Source organism: Pleurodeles waltl, chromosome 6 (assembly GCF_031143425.1).
Source record: "Pleurodeles waltl isolate 20211129_DDA chromosome 6, aPleWal1.hap1.20221129, whole genome shotgun sequence".
Lineage (NCBI taxonomy): Eukaryota > Metazoa > Chordata > Amphibia > Caudata > Salamandridae > Pleurodeles > Pleurodeles waltl.
In genome coordinates this window covers 1,590,679,129-1,590,706,379 of record NC_090445.1, presented here as the reverse complement: position 1 = coordinate 1,590,706,379, position 27,251 = coordinate 1,590,679,129, and the positions used below count along the sequence as shown (strand labels likewise).

The 27,251-nt window shown below is 43.1% G+C and overlaps 1 protein-coding gene across 1 annotated transcript in view; it reads left to right on the top strand.

The window, feature by feature from the left end:
* Positions 1-27,251, top strand: part of NOXA1 (NADPH oxidase activator 1) — a 109,494-nt gene that overhangs the window by 65,199 nt on the left and 17,044 nt on the right. The window contains exons 8-12 of the mRNA XM_069241411.1: positions 716-854; positions 1,368-1,427; positions 20,263-20,359; positions 20,880-20,947; positions 25,767-25,991. Coding sequence (XP_069097512.1) covers positions 716-854; positions 1,368-1,427; positions 20,263-20,359; positions 20,880-20,947; positions 25,767-25,991 — 589 coding nt within the window. The remainder of the gene's footprint in view (positions 1-715; positions 855-1,367; positions 1,428-20,262; positions 20,360-20,879; positions 20,948-25,766; positions 25,992-27,251) is intronic.

Here is a 27,251-nt window from a genome sequence, read left to right as displayed (position 1 = left end):
CTCATATGGCAGGGCCTTCTTGACACATATCCAAGAGAGTACTTTGTTCCTTTATGGTGAAATAAGAGTCCCCTACACATGCTGTGGTTAACTGAGCTCGATGATCGCTCTAGGTTACAGTGGTAGCTAGCAGGAAAATCAGTGCTGTTTGAAGAAGTTATTCAATGATGAAGTGTAGGCACTGGGGTGGATTGTGTATTGTGTTTTTCTAGCCATGGGACACAAGCTAAAGGATCCAAATGGCAGGCTAGTGATAAGTTTTGAATTTATAAGTGCCCACCACATATATAAAAACTCATAGTAGACCCAGGTCATTTGCAATAAACAAAACCTCTTCAGTGGAAACAACATTTCACCCTCACCTAAACCGATGTGAATGCCAACTCAGTAATACACATTCTAACATATATCTGTTATGTTATGCTTCTTGGATTTATAATGCATTCTCATTGTATACCTTCTGTAAAACAACTGATCCTGAAGGCTACAAAGAAAGCTAATAAAGTTTAAGTTGCTCCATGACAGAATTTCCAAGGCATCATTCTGCTAGAGGAGAGCTGTGAAATGCAGATCCTCAAAGAAAAATTTACCAAAACAGAAATAACAAAAATGTATTAGTTTTACAGTTGTCCTGCATACTAAATCAGTGCTGGGAACAGTACCATATCAAAAATCTAATATGCTTCATGACTTTTGTCTTTTTACTTTTTTTCAGGAGCCAGGATGTAGGGTACCATCGTGTTCTGGTCCACTATTACCCTCCGGACAGCAGGGAGGTGGCAGTGAAGGCCAACAGCCTAGTTTATGTCTTACACAAAGAAGATAGCAAGGCTACTGTCATTCACGATGGGCAGGTAAGAGAGCCAGATGTCCCTTCCACCAAAGAAAAGGCTAACTATGTCGGCTTTCTAGGAATACTTTTTGGAGGGCAGATTGGCTTCAGCACAAATCTTTGCAATATGAGAAGCCTGACTGAGATACACAAGGATCAGTGCTTTCTCTGTGTGCCGGAATCTTTTCAGCTACCATTGTTGTACTGTAATTCTTGTGTCTGATGAGCACAGTCCCTGCTTTAGTACCTAATGTTGCACATAACAGCTACTTGCTCTGGGCCAATCCAAGCTTCTGATATTAAATCCTTGCCATGCCTTTGCTCAGTATTAATTGGGATAGATGTGGGAGAGAGGGAAAGGGCATTTGTAAGTTCCTACCTTTAGAGAATCAATCCCTTGATTTTTTGCTGTTTCCAGAGATAAAAGTTGTGTCTAAGTGTTACATAAACAATGTGTTACTGTTCCTGTGCCAATATTCAGTACGTTTTAATCTCTGGAGCAATCCTGACCTCCTTCTGTGCTTTCCTCCCACAGAAGTTAATCTTGCCAACCTCACTTTTGGAGCCGGTCACTATCCCCAAACCTGAGAGACGGGTAAGCTCACCACAGGATGCTTGGAAATTGAGAGTGAAGTATGAATATACCGTTCTACAAATATGTTGATATAGAAATTAAATAAAAACCTCTTAAAATGACCAGTAATGTCCATCATAGTCACCATAATACTCTCCCAAATTCATGCCTGTTACAATTTTTGTTCAACTCTCTGTGTATTATGGTTCAAGTGGTGACCATAATTATGATTGGCCTAATTTGTAGGGTTATAGAGTCTTATTTAGAGTTGGTGGACGGGATACTTCATCACAAATGTGACAGACATCTCACCGTACTCCAAGTGCCCCATGCCATAATGTACTTGGTATATGGCAGATTGGACATCCACAACATTTATAACAGAGTATCTCTGCCATCAAACTCTAAATAAAGCCTGCACTCTTAGGTCTAACCATAATGTTCCTTAATTTAAGATTTCAGTGAATTGGAGGAGTGTTGTAATGGTATAACTCTGCAAGCACCAAAGCAGAGTTATACCCCTAAATCCCCTATAATAATATAATTATCGTTATATATAAAGTCCATAGACTTGAAATGAAATCGTGAATGCCTCCAGGTGCAAGGCCCTACAATTTAAGTTTGTAAAGTGGATGCTATGTGGCACAAGAGGCAACAGATGATTCCTGTTGTGCTGTGCGATGGTTATGTTTCTTCTTGTTTACTCCTATTTAGGCCATTTGTCTGTTTTTTGTAGCACAAAGAGCAGACATATCAACGTATTATGAAAACAAAAAATAATTGGGATCTGACTCCATCAAGCATGGGTACAACCATAACTAAAAGCACAAAGCAACCAGGATCCTTCACATCAAACTCTTGGAACATAAAAAAAAAACTCATGCTAGAGTCCCATTTGTTGTCATGTACAACCCACAGTTAGAAATCTTACACAAAATTTCCAGGTAATTACAAACTCTTCTACATCAAGATGAACAATTGCGAGAGGACTTCCAAGTTATGGTCTTCCTTGCATTCAGAAATGTTGCCACATGGGCAACAGAGCTCTTCACAAGTGCCAAATAATAGCAAAGGGAAGTTAACAAGATAACTAATGATTATCGAAAACATAGGGCCTAATTCACAAAGTGCATTTTGTAGTGCATAAAGTAGTTCTACAGTAGTACTATTTTCTAACTACAAAACTCACTTCTTAAACCCACGAGTGGAAATCTCCACCTCCCCTATCTTTTCTATGGGTTGATCTATGCATGCTTGCTCCAGCCCAGTGAGTGACGGCATTTTTCCTCATTACATCTGCACATTCGCCTAAAAAGAACTGGTGGGTCAATACTTTACTTTCCCAGTGCTTTTTCCATTGTTTATCATTTTTCAATTTTTCTTTTAGTCATTGTTGCGTGTTTAGATTAGGTCATCCAGTTACAGTATTTCAACGTCAAAAGTACCTTTTATTCGCACCTATATTAATCATATTTTGCTAGTAAGTGCATTAAAACTAAGAAACTCAGGTACTATTTTATTAAAATGATGTGCAATGGTTCATTTTTTTAAATGTAACATTTTTTCAAGTGTTAACCTACTCCATTTAAGAGATAGCATGTAATCTTTTCTTCTTCATTTTTGTTGCATGTGCTTGTTAAAAAAAATAACCATTCACCAGCCTGCTAAGGCCAGACCTGTTGGATTTACCATTTCTTCTTTTAAACAATATGAATGATACATTTGTATTATACTATCCTCTCTAAACTGTGAATGATATGAAGTCAGTGTGCATTGTGCAATGCAAGTGTTTTAAACATTTTTTAAACCTGTCTGTGTGGGAAATGTTTGTCATGGTCCTCTTGCCTTTCCCAAATGAGTGGTCCTTAGTCCTATAAGCCCCCTTGATGAGGGGTGGATCTTGGCTTGCCACCTGGCTTGTCCAATGCCAGGAGGTATTTTGCTCCTTTCTATCCCTGTCTTGCCATTTTCCTCTGCCTTGTCAACAAATGTAAAAAACATTATATACACCCCACTTAACGTAGGGTATTTGTGCACAACTACCTTGACCAAGGGCCAGAGGACTTTGAAAAGGAGACAAGCCCTCACCATAGTCCACCATCTACCATTTGATGGGAAGGTGTATTTGTTCAACCTTGCTTGGGGGAGGGGGATTTTATTTTACCTATCTGCCTTGCCCAACAGTGGGAAGACATTAAACCCCCACCACTTCAAAGTGTAAGGGGGTTTTGTGTGCATGAGGGTGGGGGTGGTTTGTCCATCTCACTGCCTTGTCCAAGGTTAGGTGGATGGGTGTTTGTGGTCCCTTTGCTTTCCAAAGGGTGTGGACATTTCCTTAAACCCATTTGACCCAGCATCTTGCCCATTGCAGAGGTTTTTGTTTTGCCTTCTTGCCCAATGTTGGCACTTGTCCCCTCCCACCAGGGGTGAGGCTATTTTGTGGCCTTCCGTATCACCCGGCCTGCCCCAGGTGTGGAATTGCATATAGTAATTTCATCTGCACATCTGGCAAGGCCAACAGTGGGACTGGAGGAGCCATCATTTTATATTATCTGTTGATTTGTTACCATTGGTTTATGTGTTTTCAGATAGTTTGTACAGTATTTAGATTAAAAATGGTCTGTGTGTGTTAGTGTGATTGTAAAGTGAGTTTGTTCTAGTAACATCTTTGTGGTGTTTTATTTGTAGAGGTGGGTGTGTTAAAGGGCTTTTCGTTTTTCTCTTGATTGTGGGTGGCGAGGCCAATTGCCTTTGCTTGGCCAAAGTATAGTGCTTAGTATTATAATCCAGAACAGTGGTTTATGATGCTAAGTTGTTATTGGGAAGTGTATTATACTAATGGTAATATTATCTGCATGTTTCCAAAGTGACTGTTGGTGTAGTGCATGGCAGTGCCATTGATTTGGATCTGCACTGCTAACTATATGACTTTGGTGCAATGCTGTTCTCGAGATGGTGAGGGGTTTCTCTCTAGTGTAACCTGTTTGAATATGACTGTTTGCAGATGATATTGGAACAATGGTGTTTGGTTCTTTTGTTGTCAATAGAATGTTGTTGGATGTTTGATGAAAGCCCAGATGTGAGTTAAGTCAGGTGTGCTTGTTGCAGGCAATAAGAGCTATCTGTAATGTGTTGATTAGGAGCTGTGTGTTGGTCTTGGAATTGAATGGTGCAAATAACCAAATTAACACTAGTTATTTATTAAAACTAGAGCTACTTTTATAAATTAGTGTGGTGTTGTGTTGTGTTTTCTGTGTGAGAGTAGCCAGCCTTGGTTGTGCTGTGGAAGAAGAGCAAAAAATAAAAAAGAACAAGAAGAGGCATTCCAGTCTTCATAGTCATAGATGAGCAAAACCTAGAGCAATCATACACAAGCTCAAGACATTGATAAATATTGAATAAGTGAATACTAGGGCTACAATGCTCTACTGTTGACCTGGTATATGCATGGTTAGAAAATCCAACATGCATGGCTTACAGAAACATGTTATGTTTTCCGCATATATTTAGCATCTTCAATCTTTCTTATGACAGTAAAAAGCTTTCCTAAATTGGTCTACCTATTTGTACAGTTTATGTGCTGGTATTTAAAAACAGTGAAATAGAAGTAAAGAAAGAGAGACCGTGAGATACATGAAATTATGGTGTGTGTTGTGTGTTTCTGTGTTTCTGTGTATGATTGCTTGTCTGTCTGGTGACAGAATGTGGGCTTGTCAGCGGATTACAAATAACAATAGTCTATGAGAGGACTAGTGGGCCAGGTGAATTAGAGGCAATGCATCCCTCTTTTTCAGTGTGTTGGGATGGGACTATGCCCTGTATAATTTGCAGTCCCAAGACTCTTCTCTGACTGAACCTGCATGCGAGTATCTCTGCAGTGTAGCCTTTTTGTTTTGGTCTCTGCATACACAACAATCATGCATTTGCGCTAACAGCCAAAACCAAATGATAGAATTCTCTAGAAATCTTAAGTGGGCAAAGAGCAGGAATCCACAAAGGATGCTTGTAAGAACTGTGTAAAGAGTGGCTGGAACTTCCAATCAGTTTTCCTGGATTTCTCATGACCAACAGTGGCTCACCCACCAGGGTTATAGCAGGACGTTTGTGATCCAGGACTGGAGGTTCTCAGGTGGGTGAGGGACCATCATCCCAGAAGGCTGCAACCCGTTGATAAGTATCAGCCTTTGTAACAGGACTGCTGGGCTATGAAAAGGGCCACTGGAGTTATCCTTGTGAATCATCTGCCCAGAGGAGAACCCCATAGAGAGCTGCTTGCTGTGGGGCTGACCTGTGAGTGGTGTGGTGACATGCTGGAGTTGCCACAGACACACAAGAAGGAGACTGTCTGAAGGAGCTGAGGTGTGCAGCACCTATACCAGAGTGGTGAGCAACCATAAAGAAAAAGTGCTAGTGAGTTTGTGCTGTATACAGAAACATGCAGTGGAAGAAGTCTAGAGTGGTGGAGCCAGTCTCAGTGTGTCTGAGAACATTGCTAACATAGTTGTTCCCAAGAACAGCTATCCAGCTTCATCGTGTACCTGCCACACTGCTGCCATCATTGTGCCCCAGTGCAGCTATGCTGCTACATTGTGCGACTGCCTGTACTGCAGCATCACTGAAATTCAGTGTGGCAGTGCCACTTCATCAGCAGTGCCCATACTGGGCACCCAGTCTGACTGTGACCTAGCACGGAGAGCCAGATCAGAAAGAATCTATCCTCCAAATTCTGTCTAGCAGCACCAACATGAGCACAAACCTAACCTATGACCACCATCACCTGCCTGGACTGTCCACACTACTGTAGGCTCTTCGGGAGGAACCGGGAAGACGGTCAGGGCCAGACATGAGGGCCATGTAGGCTAGCAGAAGCACTGGTGGAGACTGAACTGCATCTGTGGCCCATGTAAAGTTGAACCTGCTCTCTCGGTGGACCTGACTGAAAAAGGTAAGGCGAGTGCAGAATTTTCTGATCATGGATACCAGAGACTGATCAGATGATCAGCAGCTTGAGAGGAGTGGTTGCCTAAGCCCGGAACATATTCATGTTAAGCTTGATACTCTCTATTTGTGCACTGTGGACTCATAAGAGAGTATAGCCCTTTATCAAAAGGAGTAGCCTTTGTCCTTTGTTGTACTTGTAATCCATTAAGGACCTGCATAGTGTTATTGCAAGAATTAAATGTTTATCTGTTATTAGGATCCTGTATTGTAAATATTGATCGGTTATTGGGTGCCTTGTGGAATTCTGAGTCTATAACCATTCACCTATAGGCCACTGCTCCCCCCACACGTACCACTGACAATCAAGTACTAATGGGGTAAACTTGGCGTCAGTTTGCTGGAACATAATAAGTAAGGACCTGGGATAGTAGTGCTGAGCCCCCATACAGTCTCATAGTTATGGTCTAGTATCCTCTGTTGGCAGCGGTGGGATCTTCAGATTCCAGTTCCAAAAATCATGAATCGCAGGTGTAAGATGGAAAGAAAGGGAGTTGAAAAACCTCTCCCTAGATTCATTAGAAAAGTTGTGTTGGGACAGTAGGTGGAGGGCTTTTTAGAATCTTGGGCAGGGAGGTGGAGAGTGTGAAAGGCCAACTTGAGAAGCAAAAAGAGAGGAAGAGGACAGCAGAAGGCTGGGGATGGACCCAGTGGGTGAGTGCTGTGGTGTCAACTTCTCATTGCCCCTTGGTGCACATTTACTGTAAAACCAACCCTATTATATCCTAAATCTGTCTGAATATTTCCTAGGAAAATCTTCATAACAAATCTTGAGTGCTCAATTGTCATCAGTCCTAGGATTTTCCAGTTTGGGTGGGTTAGGTTTAGCTGAGACCCCGACTCTGCAATTTGCCTTTCAGAAAGTTAAGGCAGAGGAAGAGAAGCCAAGGTTTGAGAGGCAGGAACAAGAGGAAACAGTAGAACCCCACACCAACTCCCTGAGTAAGCCGTGGACTGCTACCTAACGCCTTCCATTAAGAGTCAAGTGCTAATGTGGAGTAATTGGCACACGATTTGCAGGGCCATAGTATGAAAGGCCCTGGAATAATAATGGTAAACACCCATGTGCACCGTGGTTGCCACCTGGTAGCCCCTGTGTTCCAAGCATCCTCAAAATGTGTCTGGCACAGTGCCTCACAGCTAGGGCTGATAAGTACATCTACTTTCATTTTTTAGGTGTTCCGATTTCTGGAAGGGCTGATATGTCAACCTTTGAGGAGTGCTCTTCAGGATGCTCAACAACATGTGTTGGCACTCACTAAGCTTAAGGTGGTGCAAGTTGTCAGAACCTCGGCCCTCACCCTATGTTGCCTCTGTGGCTCTTTTAGGGTAGAACCTACCTTCCCAGCCTGAGAAGGGCATCAAATATATTTCAGGACTTTTAAAGGGGTACAGGGTACACACCCTTGGCCATGTGGAACTATGATTTCAGGGTCTTGGGCTACTATGGAAGAATGCTGTTATGCTATGTTGTATGAATGAGTGAATGCAGTGAAGTGCTGTGGAGTGCATCTGTCTGTGAGGAAGGAACTAGGAAACCTTCCCCTGGCTGGTTGGCACTTTAAGTTCAGGATGTTATGCTGCTTGTGTGAATGATGTTGTCTTATGGTGAGTGAGAGAGTGAGTACAGGGCACAGGAGTATACCGTAACGTAGGGTGTCTTTGAGGAAGGAAGGACACAGAGCGCAGATCTCTGGCCATTTGAAGCTAGGGCTTCAGGGTCTTGAGCTGGTAGTAGTGAATGAATGTATGTTTTAATGCATTCGGTACGAGAGTGAGTGCAACATAACCAGTGGTGCAAAGCAATACTGCATAGTTTGTCTGTGGGTGAAAACAGCATGACAGGGATCGCCGCAGGACATGATAGAGTAATATGTGATAGTAGGGCGGTGACAAGAAGATAAGAATGCCTTCAGACAGAAGTACAAACCAGCATTCCACTTTAAAATATACCACCCCTCTGCTGTTCCCTGGCTCACCAAATTTAAAGCCAGGTGTGCAATTGTGTGGACGTCTTCCTACTGAAAGGCAGGTATTTACACTTTGGATCCTGGAACATGCAGAAAGGTACTGCAAGACAATACATTAAAGGATGCCTCTCACACCCTTTCCCAGTACAGATTCCAGCCACTTACCCCTTTGACAGTCCAGTGTCTAATACCATCTCCATTACATATAGATGAATGTGGGGGGCAGGCCTCATCTATGCTTAATATCTGTTGCTTTTTGTCTCTTGGCTGTATGAGTTCTCTCTATGTGTAGCTGAATGTGGCGCTGCACACCTCATTTACTTTTGCCGGTTTACTAATGCCTAGGGTAAAGATAGACACGTGCTTACTTTATCACATCTTTCTGATGCTAAACTCTTTTATTAATAATGTAAATATGACTGAGGAAATGGGTAGGCTGGGGCCTTCATCCCTAGACATGTGCAGTTGGACTGCACCGGTAAACCAGGGACAGGGGAAAGCTGTCTGGGGTACTTACCAGAATATTAAGACAACTGGGGAAGGCATATGAGAGGTTGTTCAAACGTTCAATATGCATTTTACCAAACATTTGACTTTAGTCACTCAGCCTTCACCCAAAAAAATTATAAACCCAACATCAAAGCATCAGCCATTAAGCTCAAGGCCGATGAGTATCTGTGAGACATGGAAGACTGAAGGGCCTCTCCACACATTCTGTACCAGGGCCCCATCATTTTGCTCTATGCCACAGATTGAGTTGAGGTACTCCTGCCACCTGTCATAGGTCACATGCTATTTATGAAGTGAGAATTCTATGCACTGCATCAGTGAAGTCTCATAGACATTAGTGTGACTCTGCAGATAGGTTAAAGTAATTGTAGATGAAAGTACAGTATACCAACAAGGGCTTCTTACAAGTTTTCCGAAGTTGTAGTGAGGCACTGTAGACATAATGAATCACATGGACAAAGCAAGAATTGGCATGTAAGCAAGATTTTCTATGGCGTTGCCAAGGTGGTAGGCAACAAAAATTACATTCCCGAATTTCTGGAGCTACAACACAGCAGCACCTCCTGTGGTGCGGAAACCAAGTTGCAAGTACCTTTGAAATTCATAACAAATCGCACAGCTCAACACCAGTAGGCATTGGGCTTTAAGTCTATTTTCACCTGAAGGTACTTTAGGCTTTTCCCCAGTCTAGAGTGCCACAAAACAACAATATTTTACAGAGGCCCCTCATTTGGCATTGCACAGGATGTGGCACAACTGAACATATGGCAGAGGTTTCGTTCATGAAACAAGAGATAAGTGGGATGACTGATTTCCAGGTTAAGTTTGACTAATAACAATTGCTCTTTTTATTGACTAGTTACAAATGATGTAGGACTATATAACTCCATAGTATTAGTGAAAGCCAACAATGTATTAATCAAAATTTAAGTGAGCATTCATTATTAATCATTGTTTAAAAAAAAAAACATTTTTATAACAAACCAATTTCCTCAAGTACAAGGTGTAGATATTTTGTGGCTTTTAGAGGTATTGTGTCCAGTGAATACACAGCATGAATGCAGATACGTCTATTCAACACTGCTGTGGATCCACACATAAGTGAAAGTGACAGCACTCACAATCAAATTCGTTATTTATGAAATAGTTTTAAAAATGCATATCCAAAAACTATTACCAGATGTTCCATAATCAATACAAACACAAATGCATAGCAGAAAAAAAAAATCCCATCTAAAGTCTTGGTTGTGTAGCCCTCGTTCAATGAACACTTAAGGGTGGCAGAACCTTCTTTCTCCCTGGGCCAGCCATTTGAATTGTGCCACAGACCGCAACACCCGAACTCAAGAAAGACCAAAACTCAAGGCTTTATTAGAAACAAACCTTAGCATCATGTTTAATATTGTGTACTGAGTTGTACTTCATGTGGGTTTGAACTCATAAGAAGAGATGACTTAGAGCCTGATATTGTGAATGACAGCTCGTTTCTCGGTCAGGGAGATGGAGTAAATTACTCAGTTTCTCTGACGGAGGTACCACCCGCTAAAATGAGAAATGTCGGCCAAGCAGGTAGTCATTTCTTAAAGCAGTGGTTCCCAACCTTTTGACTCCTGAGGACCCCCACTGAATCATTATTGGAAGCTGGGGACCCCCAAGCAATTTGTACAATTTGAATTTCAGACATTAAAACAGTAATTCACAAAAAATACATAAACAAGTACACACTAAACAAATACTCCAATTAGTAAAGATATACGCAGTCATTATGAACATGGCGGTCTGGACCGCCATATAATATTCGTGGCAAAACCGCCACTGGCGTAACTCCACCGCTGCCAGGCTTCCACCGCCAGGCAGCCTGGCGATGGTAGAGTTACATATCCGACAGGGCAGCACTGGCCGCCGGATAATGAGGCAACTTCCACCAGCCTTTCCCTGGCGGTTTACCCTGCCAGGGAAAGGCTGGCGGAAGGGTGCCTCGGGCCCCTTGAGGGCCCCTGCACTGCCCTGCACTTGGCATTGGCAGTGCAGGGGCCCCCGTGCACAGCCACTTCGCGCATGTCACTACCCGATTTACGGGTAGTGACATGCGTAACGGGTGCTACTGCACCCGCCGCACTGCTACATTGTCGCCGGCTCCATGTGGACCCGTCGGCAATGTCCAGGTCCAGCATTCCGCTGGGCCGGCTGGCAGAAACACTGTTTCCACCTGCTGGCCCAGCGTAATGTTCTTTATTGGGCCGGCGGGGTCCTCGACGGGCTGACAGTCAGTGTTTAGACCGCCAGCCCCCGCCGTGTTCATAATGAGGGCATAATCTTTATATATTGAAAACATATGCAAAAATGTTTACATTTTTATGGGAAGGTTGGCACTGTATCTCGGCGACTAACTTTTCAATGTTCGGTTTTATTTAAGAAAGTTGAATCCTCAGGTCAGATTCTATATTTTCAAAGCAATTTCTGGTTTTATTTTTTAGGTACCTAAGATCTGAGAAAGCTTTTTGACATAAATATGTGGTGGGGAAAGGAAGTAAAACCATGAGGGCCTGTCATCTCTCCCTAGCCTCTCTGTCACATATAATTCATTTGTTTTATAGCACCTGTCATACCAGTGTAGGGTGTCTGAGCACTTTACAGGGTACTACAAGGTGTAGGATTCACATGTCATCCACACTGGTAGGCGTTTTCTAAGAGTGCTTGGTCTGGAGAAGCACAAACTCATGAATCATAACACAACGCAGTGGTTAGCATTGACTTTAATAATAAGAAAGTATTTCTATGCAAGGAAACCTTTTTTAGTAGCATAAAGAAAATGAAAGACTGAGAAAAAAACAACTTTCTAATTTGTGCCATGCAGTTTGCCTGGAGCTTTTTAATGGCAGTTCATAGCTCACTGTGCTAGATTACAATTGTAACTTATGCATTGCACTGTAACAAAAGAATCTGTGACAAAAACAAAAACCCACTGTGCTATGCATATAAAATGCTGTTCTATGCATAATACACATTCTTTGCAGCAGGCATTTTAACCATCTGTGCTACCTTTGAGTCAAAACTGCCAGGGCACAAAACTCCCATCTTCACGCTTTTATTTTTGTTGTAAAGCTGCTGGATGTACAAGGGATGTTGCAGTGATTTTAAAACTGCCAACAAAGGAAGTTATAAATATAAAACACACGCACATGTTTGTCAGAGGCCCCAGCAGGAGAAGTGCCATCCTGCCGCCGAGGCCTGCGGACCCCCTGGGAATGTGTCACGGACCCCTGGGGGTCCGCGGACCACAGGTTGGGAACCACTGTCTTAAAGCATTGATAGCCATCACATTGGTTCCTGTCTATGCTTTGTGAACTTAGGACAGAGCCATGCACCAAACCTGAAGCAGGGTTTTCTTTTTGAAAATATAAAATAATTCTCCTCGCCATGAGAGTCCTGTCCCATGGCAAGGGGAGCATTTAGCAGTTTTCACTGCCCCTTACTGCCAGAGTTTCCTGGTGGTGATGGGCAGAGAAAACTGACCTCTCATCCTCGCATCTAAATCAAGTGGGCAGAATGGGAGGCCTACCTCCAACAGCCCTCACTCCATCGGACTGTCAGAGGGGTTTACTCACGGTGGAGACTGAGTATTCTCTGACTGTGATTGAACCAGCCATACATTTGGCCGGCGGGCCACATTCTTGTTGGACTAGATGCCCTGTCGCCGTTGTGACAGAGCATCTATACTGCCTAGATATAAATCAGGCCATTAGTCTACGAGTGTAGATCTCACATCACTGCGAATAAGATGAGAACTGCAACAATGCCTGCTCCAAGCTCATCCATCTTTTTTTTTTCTTAATTCTTTATTTTTGCGTTTTACAACTGTTACAGTAACAACACATTGGTAGAGAACAGGAGACATTCCCAGGCAGTCCGGTACATAGACAACTGCATGCATCTCAAGTTGGGTTCATACAGCGTGGTAATCATTAGGACATATGTTTTGCATAATAGAAGACAAGTTTTGGGAGCGGCAGGGAAGTAAGGGGCACAGGAAGAGGTTGGAAGGAGTCAAAGAAGGAACTAAAGAGGAGAGCAGGAATGCAAGAAAAGCACTCAGCAGAGCATTAAGTCCAAATGTAATGGCTGACAAAACATGGCAGTTAATCAGCTCCAATCATAGCATCTGCCACAGCCGGGGAGTGCTGAGTAGGTGTCGGGGCCCGCTCCGGCAGAACGGCGATGTGTGTTTCCAGATAGAACACAAGGGGGGACCAGATATCTGGAGGACACGAACCGACAGGCATCAGGTCCCACTAAATTTACAGTTGTTCTTGGCAATACGCAGCATCTTGCAACCAGTCAGTCTTTCAGGACATACTACGACGACCCCAGCACATCGCAACTCTGCACTTAGCTAATCGAAGCATGCCCACCAGTTTCCTCACACTATTTTGGACATCTTTCACATAGCCCGGGAGAGCAGTAAGAGGGGTGCAGGGGATCGCAGCATGTGTCACAGCATCCACCACATTGAACACCTCCCACCAGAAACTCTGCACTGCAGGGCCGTACCAGGAGGAATGAAGGAAGTCTGCATCTGGGGAGGTGCACCTTTGACATCGCACATGAGCCCGGAGACCCATGCCTTGGAGTCTTGCGTAATACATGAGGTGTAGAAACTTGAAATTAATCAATTATTAGTGGTAATTTGGGGAGGGTGTGTGGATGTGTTTTCGCATCAGTATTTCCAGCACTCTTCAGGAATGAGTATACCCAGGCCTTGTTCCCACGCCCCCATGTGCTGGGAGTCAGTACCAGTGCTGTGGCTTGCATTTCAAGGTATATTGTAGTAATCATACAGCGCAGGGACAGAGTGGTAAACCTTAGTTCTAGAGCCTGCAGCATGGTAGGTGCAGCCAAAAAGGCACTATTCTGAGAGGGAATCGCAGTGAGCAATTGAAAATAGGTCAACCTGCAATGCTTGTTCTGGTTCAGTAAATTGGCCCTCGGAATAAAGGGTCCCAGGGTGTGTGTCCGCATTGCCGGAAAGAGGCAATGTCGGGTGATCTAGTACAGGCATAAAAGGAGAAAACAATAGGTTTGCCTGGGTTCTGCCGTGGAATTCATCCCACACCCACATTGTGCAGACCACAGTATCTACCCAAGCCTGTGGGAGTCGCGGGGGCAAATATAGTGTTCTCCACTACTGATATGGCAACACTTGATCGTACTTCGGAGTGCTATGAGGCTGATGCTGTATTGGGTGACCCCAGAAATGCACGAACTGCGCTTCAGCGCAATAACAGTAAAGATCCATATCTGTTGCTGCAAGACTGCCCTGCTTAAAAGGGAGGGTAAGCAGTTCCCACACTACCCAAGGTTGTTTTCCCACCCAAACCAGAGAAATCAGAAGCAAGTGCAGCTTCTTCTGAAAGCTACGGAAAAGGGACAACGGAATATTTACTAACAAATAAAGGGGCAGACCACCAACTTGGCTATTGTGATCCACCGATGAGTGAGAGTGGCAAGGAACACCAGCATTCTATTTTATTCTCCAACCAAGATATCGCCTGTCCATAGTTAGCTGTCCACAATTTGTTCAAATCTTTAATGAGTCAGATCCCCAGGTAAACGCATGGGTTCCAAGGCCGAACATAGAGGAAAGTTAGACTTGTGTTGTGTAGTAACCACTGTCAGGGGAAATATTATAGATTTTGTCCAATTGATAGGTCACCAAAGCTTAAAAACTCTCTTATAAGGATATCTAAGTTTACTTGCAGGTCCCAACATTATAGCGTGACATCATCTGCATACATCAATACTAAAAATGCTCATGGCATGAAGGCGAGGCCCCTGTGGCAGTGATGTTGCTGCAAGCGGCTCAATTGATACTGCAAACAGCAATGGTGATAGAGGGATATCTTGTGGAGAAATTTAGCGAGTTAGAGAATGCTGCCATTATCCATTGGACCACCACCCTGCCCACCTGCAAGCTCACCTGACAATCCTCCAGCTCAACAATGTAGTTGCAAGCTTCTTCCAAGTTCTGTCCCCTTCCATGTATCGACAGGCATGCAGCGCGGGTCCCAGGTAGCACACCACATGTCGTGCAGCTTCCTCATATTGAGAAAGCTTGGCTTGGGCTTTGGCAAGTATGGAGACATTTCCCGAGGCATAATAGTGCTTCTCAAGATCCCCCAGCTATTCCTCCAAATCACCAAGCTTGCGGCTCAGTGTACCATTCAAGGTAGTTTGGCGATACAGACTCCCCTAATGACCACCTTGAATGCCTCCCAGAATTATGATCAAAGTAATCTACAATGGCTCCATGGACCTCATCTGTAAAGGCAGGGCCTTGGAAAGCACCCCCAGGAAGTTGCCAAGTGTACGCCCATTGTGCCCCTCCAAGGATGTGCATCTCCAGGAGCACAGGGTGGTGGTCTGAGACTGTGCGTGGGCAATGTGCCACCAGGTTGTCCAGGATTCATTTTCTCTAGTTGCCACTCACAAGTCAATACGGGATCAGCTGTTATGTGTGGTATTCATGCATGTACCCTCCATATCATGGTTATCTGTGGCATAAATCTACCAAGCTGTTTTCTGTCATGATTGAGCGCATCACTGCCGCCGCAGCAGGATGTGGTGGTCTCACATTTCTGATGCAGTCTGTGGAGGGATCCAATACAATACTCTCCACAGAAGTGCACCTGAGCCCAGCTACTCAGTTAGATGCCATACCTCTGCGAAAAATTCCGGACTGTCCGAGTTTGGGCTGTATATAAACAGTAGTCGAAAGAGACGATCAAACAATACTCCAGACAGAAGTGCATATCACCAAGATGGGTCACAAAGTACCCTCCTAATGCACCATGGGAGGCCTTTGCAGATAACATTCCCAAACCAGTCAGCCCACAGCCGTGATTTGGTAGCTGCTGTGAGATGTAATTCCTGAAGCATGCATATATCCACCTTATGATGCAGCAGATAAGCAGAAACCTTGCACATTTTACGCACACCATTGAGACAGCAGATGTTCAACGTTAGGCACTTTAGTGTGTTAATGATAGAGTGGGGCAGTATAAATGTAACAGTGAAAGTGGTTTCTTCAGAGCTGTAGTGTCATGCGTTGAAGAAGCGTTTGAGTGCATCAGGGAAATGGGGGGGGTGAACTGTGGGAGAGGCCGTGAATACAACCAACTGTAAAAAAGTACATAACAGTTTCCCCGCCACTCACGCTGACCTCCCAATCGGGTCAGCCAGTGTAACCCCACCCCAAAAACACCCTAGAACCTCTCCCAAGTATTGGGAATATGCAACCAACTGCGAACTCATCCCAGGGGGGCTAACCAGAGGCCAGGGAGTCAGGAGTCAGCGGCCAACGGGCCGGATGGGATCTGCAACCATTATGAAGGGACCCAGGATGTGGTGGCCAGCCAAACCCGCCAGGAGGTGGGGCAACTGCCAGCCTTAATGATTGTCACTCAGCTGGGCAGCAAGCCCCACACTGTGCGATGAAGGGAACACGCCATCAGTTTTGGGGAGCGTTTTCAGAAATTTGACAGCTGCTTCTGGGTCCGTGAAGAAATTAGGCTTTCCTCTGTATTTAATTCTCAGATTTGCCAGATATATCAAACAGTATGTGGCATCTGTCTGAGATAAGGATCTTTTTACCAGCATGAAATCTCTGCAGACAGCCTGGACCATGGGGGTATAATCACAATATATGGTGAGCATATTGTTTTGATATTTGAGAAATCGCTACTTATGGGCCAAGCAGAGAACAGTGTTGGGATCTCTATAAACCAAATAAATTGGCTATTAAGGTCCAGGCCAGGGCATTTCGCAGGGGCCTTGGACCCAACAAGCAGTGGTCTCGCTCTACTACCAGGAGCGCAGAGAGAACCTGATTGAACAGTGACTTTAGTATGCCCACCATGTAATCCTTCATGCATCCCATGGAGATAGACTTGGGGACTCCCATAATGTATATATTGTTCCTCTGTGAGCGTGCCTTCAAGTCCTCGTTTTTATTGCGGATGACCTCAAGCACCTTTTCCATCAACAGCAACCGCTCGCCGAACGAGTGCTGCTCGTCATCCAAATCTGAGGTATGACGTTTCAGCTGATCAAATCTGGTGTCATGATCATCCACCTTTTCCTTGAGGCGGTCCATATGGTCCGTTAGCTGGTCAATTTTGGAATTGATGATTGTAAGGCTTTGCTTGAGATCTAGGAACATGGCCTTATTGGAAGATTACTGTACAGGGTCATCCAACAGGTGGTCCGAAATGCTATCCTCACTAGGCCTGCCTGGGGTTCTACACTTCTTATGTGTTTTGAAGGACAGTTTAGACTGTTTGTGGTCGGCTTTCCCTATGGCGGCTGAATGACCAGTCCGGCACAAGTGCACATCACAGTCCTTGAGGCCAGGTATGAGGAGCCGAGGAGTCGGTCTTGCCCTCACCTGGAGATAGCATCAGTGCAAAATCCCCAGGGATCCAGTTGCAGCCCCAGCCGCAAACTTCCAGCGTCTCCTCAGGGGTCCAACACACTGCTACCCCCAGTATCCAACATTAAGCATGGGGGGAGAGCCACAACGCAAGCAACCCCTCCCTCTCCTGGACCCTGCCACACTCCAGAATGACCCCTCGGGAGGCACGAGCAGTCCCACAATGGAACACAGGACTTTAGTGCCCCAGGCAGTGTCACTGTGCTTACTTGGCTATGATGTAGGGTAAAGTCTTGCGCTCTAGTCAACAAGCATTACAGCCCCTGAGGGGCTCACCAGGCAGCTCCACTCAACTGAGCCCTGACTCCCCCGCAAACCCCCCAACCCGGCTCAGGCCCAGGCCAACAAAAGGATGCTAGCAGGGAGAAAGGCCAATGGGGTGGGGTCCAGCGATGTGTCCCAGCCAAGTATCAGCAGGCCCGCTCCGTAGGGCGTACTGGCAGCAGAGCCCTCCTCGGCTTCCAGCACTTTAGGAACCCCCTGAGCACACAAACTGCCCAGCGGGCCCAGCACAGTGACCCCAGCCCCTGTGAGAAGATTTCACAGGGCGCACAGGGCCAACTCGGTCCCAGGGCCTGCTGCACGGCCGTTGCGTCGGCCACACCTCTCATGCCGCACTGCGGCCTTCAGTCCTTCACGGATGCCAATTCCCCCAGAGCAAGCTCGAGCAACACACGGGCTGCTCTTTCCAATGTGAGCACCCAGGGACCGAGAGCCTTGTTGCAGTCTGGGGCTCCGCAGGATGAGACGACGGCCCAGGCAGGCACCGATGGCCCAGTCTAAAGGGGATACATGTAGGATAAAGCTCTTTGGCTGGCAGAGCCTCACATGGTGGCAGCCATCTTGCCGTCTGACCAAGCCATGCCCCACTCATCCATCTTGCCTTAACCCTCTGAAGTATAAAAGTGAAAGGGTATTGTCTATGAAGTATATAAAGATATTTCAACAGTTCAATTTACCAAGCTGGTATTATTTTCACTTCTGTAACACAAGCCTCTGTATTAAATGACTGTAAAGTGTTAGAATATTTCAAATAAAAATACACACTTACAAAAGTACAATTTGTATGTCTGTAGATTTCTGATCTTGATTTAATGATGGAATTGAATCTCATAGAGGGGTGATTTTTAACTAGAGTCTTTATATACGTGGGAAGTGAGAGTATTACAGATACACTCATAGTCATCATCAAACTCCATGCATCACATTGGATACCATCAAGTGTTGTATCAATCAATTGTTCTTGGTGTGCATGTTACAAAGTCATAAATGGTAATCCTCCAAAATATCGATTACATAGTATCGTGGAGCTAAAACACTATGGCAAAAATACTGAGGACCAAAATATTGTGAGGGTAAGTTTATATAGGTAAATATAGGCTTACTATACTTATATATGCTCAACATATATGTACCCTTGACTAAATACATATCATCAAGGCTTATAGCTGAGAAGTTAAGGATAGTAAATCTATGTTTACCTATATGCACTTACATTCTTGATATTTTGGGCCTCATTTTCTTGACTATATTTTGGCCATGCAATATTTTTGCAGTCTGTATTCTGTCAAAGAACTTTCAAAAACACATAAAATAATTTAAAGTCAATTTACTAGTTTTGCCTGCTTGTGAGACATGTCTACTTTGCTACTGAAGCCTTGTATCCATCTTTTGGAATCCACAAGGAAGGGATTATGGCATACAAAAAAGAAAATTGTTGCACAGTCAATAATGCCTAGCATACTTAATGATACCCAGCGCAGCCTGTAAGCACTAACCCTTATGCTTGTCACATGAAGTGATGTAAAGTGCAGGCCTGTATGGTGAGCACAGGCCCTAAGGACAATTGCAGGCCATGGGCTGGTCAGATTGTCCAGCATTGCCCATTATATCGAACACAAGCCTTAAGGGATCATGGTGTCCAGCAAACCCCAATAGCTTAATTCAACTTAGGAGTTCTGTAATTGTTTATGATGCCAAACACACCTCATAATGCCCTGCAGTGCATGTGATTCCCAACATTAAAACCGTCAAGCAAGCTGCAGATGTAACAAAAGGCCATATATACAAAGCTTTTTAGAGGTCGCAAACTTTCCGATTTACAGAATCAGGCTGTTTGTGACCGCTAACAAGCATTTCTGTATGACCAAGGCCAAATTGAAATTCGGTAACCTGTTACCAATACCGAATTGTAATAGTATGTTTGCATTTTTTGCTACCTAAATATGTTCACAAAACGTTTGCAGGTTGACACCCATTCGCATAGTAACCCATTCGCAAATGGGAGGAGGTGCCTAAGGGACCCCGTCCCCTTCTGCTACTCTAAAAAAATGAAAAGAAACATTTTCATTTTCTTTTTTAAACTCATCCAATTTTCCTTTAAGGACAACGGGCTGCTTTTAAAAACGAAAAGATTGATTTATTGAAAAGCAGTCACAGACATGGTGGTCTGCTGACCCCAGCAGGCCACCATCCCTGTGATTTTTGCAATTCCCAGTGGGTTGCAAAGCGAGACCTACTTCATGAATTTTAATGAGGTAGGTGTATTTGCGACCCACTGGGAATCGCAAATGAAACTACATGTGGCCCATAGTGTTTTATAACCACTACACACAAATACATTCTCTTACAAAGTTCTCCCGAACTATCTTAATTTATTGTTTCCAGTGGGTGTTCAAGTGATTGAGTTGAGCTGTAATATGATAGTGTCTGTCTGGTAGAAGAGTGGAAGTCGAAAGGAATGCAGAAAGCAGACAGCAGTTCCTCCACAGTTACTGCTTTCTTCGTTCATCCATACTTGCTAACTAGCTGTACTCTTTCAGTTATTGTGTATCCAGTTCAATGTAATATTTCCTCTTTTCATCTCATTGTTATGCTGCTTCTGTTCTAGAATATGCACAATGGTATTCCTATGCCTCCCCTAAAGCAGCCCCCGACCAGGCCAAACCTAAGGCTTCATGTGGATGATGTCGCTCCCCCTCAAAAAGGTGAGCTTGCTATGTGGGGTTAAGAGTTTCTGGGAACAGAATTGGCCTGGTTGTGGTCAGGGAGGGTGTATGGTTTATACTATATACTATGATCTATATACTGTCTACATTAAATGTTTTAAGCAAACAAATACATTCTCTTTTTGTAAGTATCTTATATTGGGGTGTTCATTGGAAATTTCGACTTATGTTTGGGGTTAAAAGTATCTTCTAATATTTTCTGATTTTCTGCTTTTCCAGGGGATAACCAGTCTCCAGGAAAATAGAGCAATGTCCCCACTGCCTGGTGTCTCTGGGAAGCAAGTATAGGACAATATCATCATGTGTTTGGCTTACTCAACAGCCAGACAGGCAATGACTTTGTTCTTGCGTAACGAGCTTCTCAGTGGCCCCAGACAGTCCACCTTTTACCTCACTTTCACATTGTGAACCAAATGTTTCACAAACAAATGGTTTGGCCCTGTACAAGGACTTTGAGCAAACTCTGAACTCATCATGCACTCTTCTCTTTGCTTCATAGAGACTCTTCCCAGGGACATAATGATGTCTCACCCAAGCTTCACTTCAGATTCAGGAAAATTTTTCAAGGTGAGAGCTTACATGCTAAAATTCATTGTATTTTAACCTAAGGAAAAGGTAAGTTAAGCATGAACACGAGCTGAGAAGTTTTAGTCAGTTGTTTTAAGGCTGCATAGTTGAACTACTGCCCACTGATTCTTTTGTTCATAACAGCGCTCAGTCATGCAAGTCTGATTAATCAATGTCTTACCAGTCTGTCCTGGGTTTCCAGGTGGTTCAGTGTGGTTCAACACTCCAGGTACACACCTCAAGACACATTTGACTTTTTATTTCACAGAAATTCTTTTTTTTGTTAATGGTGTTTTATTGATCTTTGAACTAGGGCGAAACTGGTGCTGGGTTGCTTGTGTCCCGGTTCAGGGAGGACCTGGCTGGGCTGTTCGGGCTGGACTGTTCCTATGAGGAGCATGCTCAAAGATGATTTGCCTATGGCTGAGTCCAAACTGAGGTGACATAGTGGGCAACAATTATGTTCTGGGATGTGGCCTGAGCGATTGCCACTGGCTGAGATTAAGATCCACTGATAATAATTTTCAGAAATGGGCATCAACATTTGGTGTGTCTTGTATAAGATTTTATTTAGAAAGAGATCCTCTAAATTTAGGAAATGAATGCAGCTCAGTGTTGAGTAAGCCACATTAACCTTGTTTCTGAGAAATGGTTAGGATTCCATGTCTGTCCATCGATTTCTTTACTAAGATTACACCTTTTTTTGCCCATTTCTCTAAATAAAAAAATGTTTATCATTAACCATACAGTAATATATTTATTCTTAAAGATAGGGAGGTAAAAATAATAATTTCCACTAATTTTAACTTTACTAGCTATAGATTTGAGAAATGAAGCTATGCGCTGATTAATTAATAAGAGTAAGAATCAATCATTGATGTTCCTGGAATCAACAGTCATAAGAAGGAATCATAAGCTGTGATCAATTAACTTTAGAGTCAAATGAATCTGGAACCGTCTTGCAGTCATTCTCAAGAGAAACGCTTTCTGATAGCACTTGAAATCTGGCAGGCAAACACCACCCAAATTGTTGTACACTTTCAATTAGGATATTGTGAATCATAGTCTTTTATTAGCTCACAGTAATTTGGCTATACTGTGAACCACACTTTGCCCTTTACTACATTGGTCAAAGGATTGGTTTCCAAACAGACGTGTGATTAGAAATGCACATAACTTCTGTCTTGGATCCACCAATTTTGTGTAACATGTTCATGTATGTCCATGTATCCGAGAAGTTTACATTTTTACAGAAATTGTTGAGCTGGGGGGTCTTCTTTTGTATTGACTGGATATCATCTATAACTAAACTAAAAAATTACCACCCACTATTCCACTATTAAGACTATTAATTTACAAGGTTTGGAACGGAATACCCTTATTCTCTATATTTGTCCAGAGGTCAGGGGAATTGACTCTAGGTCCATATTTGCTAAAGCTAACAATCCCCTCACTGTGTGGCCCACACCTACCTGCCTTCCTTATCATTACTGAATCTCTGATCTAATTTTAAGATTTTACAACCAAAAGTATCACCCAATTACTTTTGTCAACTGCTTCTGAAAAACAATTTGGTCCCCCCGCTCCCTTTTGATCAGCATCACCTCCCTTGAGTTTAATTCTAGGTTTCTTTTATTGTAAACATGTTTCCTTTCAACCTACTCCCACTTTTTCTGCATTTGAAAGGGTGACTGATACCTATAGTATTCACAGATAGAATAAGTAGTTTACCAATAGGAACTGAGCAGCAAGCATATGCCTCTAATCACTGTGGACTTCAAAATGCATAGTTCCACATATACCAACTCATTCAAGTCAATGTTGAACCCTTGTGAATCCGCTGTAAGTGACATTCTCATAATGTATCGTTAAACCCAGACGTGAGGAAAATGGGAAAAGATGAAAAAGAATTAATGGGGAAAAGTGATTATGTGGAAGTTACAATAGCCAACAGTATGTTAGACTTCAAATGCAGCATGTAACCAGAGAGGCCTTTCTGTAACACTAGAAACGTAACAAGATAGGCCCTCAACCACATCTCCCCCCAGTGAAATGTTAACTATTGGACCCATCATCAGGTAAACAAACACATTTCATTAAAATATCTTTAAGTCACGTCCCATGTCAGGACCACTGTGATGGCCACTCAGCATGTCCAAGCAATGTATCATGTGGAGTTCACATTACATGTCAAGTTTTTATCTCTTTAGTATAAGCATTACAAATTCTGAATTTATGTATACTACTATATAATAGGGAAGAACTTGTCCCGTCATGTGCTGTGTAATCCTTTTGCTCCAACCATTTTAATAACAAGGGTTAGATTTGGCTTGAAATTGTGTATCCATCACTGTAGCTTTACCACCCACTCTTCCCTCACACAGGTAAATCTGCAGCATTAGTATCTCATCAGCATCTCTTCCCTTTTAGTCATCCATCCATTTCCTTTTGACAACAATTGTCTAAATGAATTTCGGAGTTCAAACATCTAAATTATGAAATGCTCGATGATGGGCAATTCATGTGCTTGATGGACCTATAAACCCGAATGTCTTTTTTAATGTGTGCTGTTTCTCTTGAGCAAAATATATTTTGGGACCTTATCATTTGCAGTGTGAATTGCAGTGTGAATTCGGTTTACTCCATTATAGAATCTTAATTTTGTGTGCAGATCGCAAGAGGACAAAATATAATTGTCCTGAGATGTACATTCCTTTTCGACCGAACTCTATGTGCCCTCTCATTTTCAAACTCCTTTTGTGAACCAAAATCAGTGATAGTGCGTAACCAAGTTTACAGAAATGCTACTCTTTTCTAAGTCTTCAGGGACGCCAAATATTCATGCATTTCCTCTCCTGCATCCTTTTTCTAGTTCAGTGAGATATCTTTCTTGATGTTTCACTTTTGACACACAGCCCTCCTTGAAACATTCCTGTCTCTCAGACTTATCTTCTAACAAGACAGGCCAACTCTGGTTTTGAACTCCCTTATCCTGAGGGTCCCTTTACTCCTGTCCTTACTCGGGTAGAGTGCATGAGGTCTGTGCTTGTGTTCGTGGATTTGTTCAAACATGACTATTTTTATTGTGGTTTTATAAAGGGCATAGCTACCCAACAGGGTTTCCCAGTGCTTGGCATGAGTAGTAATGTGACATAACCAAAGGACGAAATTAGATAAGCCAGGTTTTAAGAGATTTTTGAAAAATACTAAGTGATGGGCACATTCTCATTGAGTCGGGAAGAACATTCCACCATTTAGGACTCAAGTAAGACAAAGAACAACCTCCCTGATGCAATCTTTTAATTCTGGGGACTGCACACATATTGTGATTGCCGGAGCGGGGGAATGACTGAGACAGTAGTTAGACACCAATGATCTCAGGTAACGAGGACCTGCATTTGAAAAGGCTTTATGCATGTAGCAAAGAGATTTGAACTGGATAGGTTTTTCCACAGGCAACCAGTGGATTTCTCGAGGAAGGATGGATGTGGAAGCCCGTTTAGGGAGATTAAATAACAGTGTAGCAGCCACTTTCTGGCTCACCTGCAGATGTTTAAGGGTGGTTTTGGAGGCCCCAAAGTAAAGAATAATACCATAGTTCAATCTGGACAGAAAAAGGGCCTGAATTACTGTTCGCTGAGCTGAGAATGGTTGTATCCAAATATTTTTTTTTCCACGTCAAGAAAACAAAACATGCAGCCGCCACCTTGGAAATTTGAAGTTTAATTGAGAGCTAATTATCGAGCTAGAAACCCAAATTCTTACCACAGGAGCTGGAGGAGTGGCAAGGATATCTGGCCAGTGATGGGGCCCTTAAAGTTGAGGGTTATTGCCCAGAAGCAACATCGTTGTCTTAGCTCCATTTAGTTTCAAGGAAGTGTTGTTCATTCAGGTAGCTACCTCAGAAGACAGATGTTCAAGAACTAGGGGCCAATATAAACTGCCCCCTAAAAATGTTGTGGCATTGAGTTTTTTCATAACCATTCAAAGACTTAATAATGGGTCAGGGTTTCCTTCATTGATGGCAGTGGATGGTCAGCTTTAACACCTTTCAAGCTTTGATTCTGAAATTGTTTAGCTTTATTTTCAGCCATGATTTAAGGATGATTTTATCTATACAATAGAATGTAAATTCAGGAGCTACTGAATCAAATGACATACTTACAGTAAGCACCACCGTTCGTACAGACATAGGTATTACAAAACCTGTATTGATCCGACTCTGCTACTAGCAGAAGTAGGTGGGAAAGTTACCCCAGGACCACCTTACCGAACTCTGTTGTATCTGTAAACATGTCTACCATTGTGCTCAGTTAAATTTTGTGCACCCTGTTACCCCATCTGCATCTCACTGCATCACATGTATGTTTTTGTAACATTCAAACTATTCTCACTGGTTGTTTTTTACTTATATAGTTCTCATTTTCCGAGGGTGGGGACTAGCAGAGAGAGGTGAGTACCCGGCTGACCTTTCACAACCAGTTTCTATAACTGGGCAGTAACCTCTTACAAAAATATGAAGTCTTGAGAGATCAAGCTAGATTCTACAGATTTGCACTGGAAGCCAGAGGTTCAACAGTGGTCTGAGGGAACAGGCAGCTGGAAAGGGAGAGAAGATGAAACCTAGGACCCTAGTCCCTGTGCACCAATCCCTGTCAGCTGAGGACTTAGGGTTTTGGAATGAATCTCAGTGTCAAGCTTGTCTTTATATGAGTTTAAGTGTATTCTAAATATTTGTATTAACTGTGGCTACGCTGTGAATTTTTAATTAAAATTATGTCTGGTCATAAGCTTCTCCTCTAAACCTGTTTTTATGTAGGACCTCAGACACCAAGAAGCACCAAAGTACAACAGAGAGCCAAAGATGGAGACATGCCGTGCTCTTCAGCACTCCGCTCCCCATCAAGAAACAGACCTCTCCAGCAGAAAGCCAAGGATTGAGACATCCCTTGCTCTTCAGAGCTCCACTCAACAAGAAGCACCCTTCAGTCAAGAAGTACTCAAGGAGGACAAATGTGTAACATTTCAGAGTGCTGATAGCAAGGTAGGTGAATCTGTGATGGTAAGACTGTCTTTGTACAATAGGAGTATTTCTAAAAGACTTTTTAAAAAAAGAGTGGATCCTTGAGGGTAGAGGAGATGGGATAACCGTTTAAATATTACAATAATTGGAACTTTATTATCTTTGTGAACTAATTTACAACTGGGTTGCGTTATCTTGCCTGTCACAATCAACCACATTCCCATTTATGGGAAAAGGGAACTGTTGGAAATGGCCCTTTTTGCAGGGATATCCCCAAACATTTTGCCTTTCTCCTCCTATTTTTCTCACTCTCTTTTTTGTTGACTTTAGGACTCTGGGCACTTTACCACTGCTAATTAGTGCTAAAGTGCATGTGCTATATCCCCTAAAGCTCGGTATAATAAAACAATTCTAGCTTTCGCATCAAGAATTTTCAGTTCTGATCCAGACTGATTTTTATCAGTGCCTGAGAAAAAAACAAAGGGAAACCATAACCGCCATTCTCTTAACTTTTTAGACAATAAATTAACGGGTGGGTAAAACAAATTCTTTGCAATATGAATATTCATAACCAATATACCAATACCTTATGAAAGTCATCATAACTCATCCGGGCGGGATAATCCTCGCCTCCGTGTCCTTAATAGAATTGAAAATTCTTGACGTGAAAGCAAGAAATTGCTTTATTCTTTGTGAGGACTGGAGGCTCAGATTATGCTTGTTTAAAGCTGAGCCACCACTATTGCTACATCCACCACAGGTTTATAATATAATGATTTAAAAGTGGCTTCAGATGACCAATCTGCCGCCTTCATGATATCCTCTAGGCGAGACCCTAGGTTAAAAGACTTGGATGCCATAGTGCCTCTAACTGAATGAGCTCCGAATACGGAAGCATCCACTCCCGCTTCCGAAAGAAGCTAACACAGCCATCTAGCTAAAGTGGCCGAAGTAACCAGTTTAAAATGCTTTTTTAAGGCAATCAATAACTGTCCCTCCGAACTTGCTTAGAATTCACAAGTAGCCGTCTCATAAGCCCTGAGATATTGTGCTACACACAACTTGTAATCATGAGGAAACGATGGATAAGATACGGACCTAATGTTAGTCTTGGCACCCTTTTCTCTGACACCCTTTTAAAGGAAATCAAACATAACAACATAGTCAATTTAGCCGCTAGTTTTTTAAGAGATAAGTATTTGTTATCAGGCCAGGATTTCAAATATCGAAGTACAACATTCACTTCCCATAAGGATGAATATTTAGCTTGAGGAGGATTGG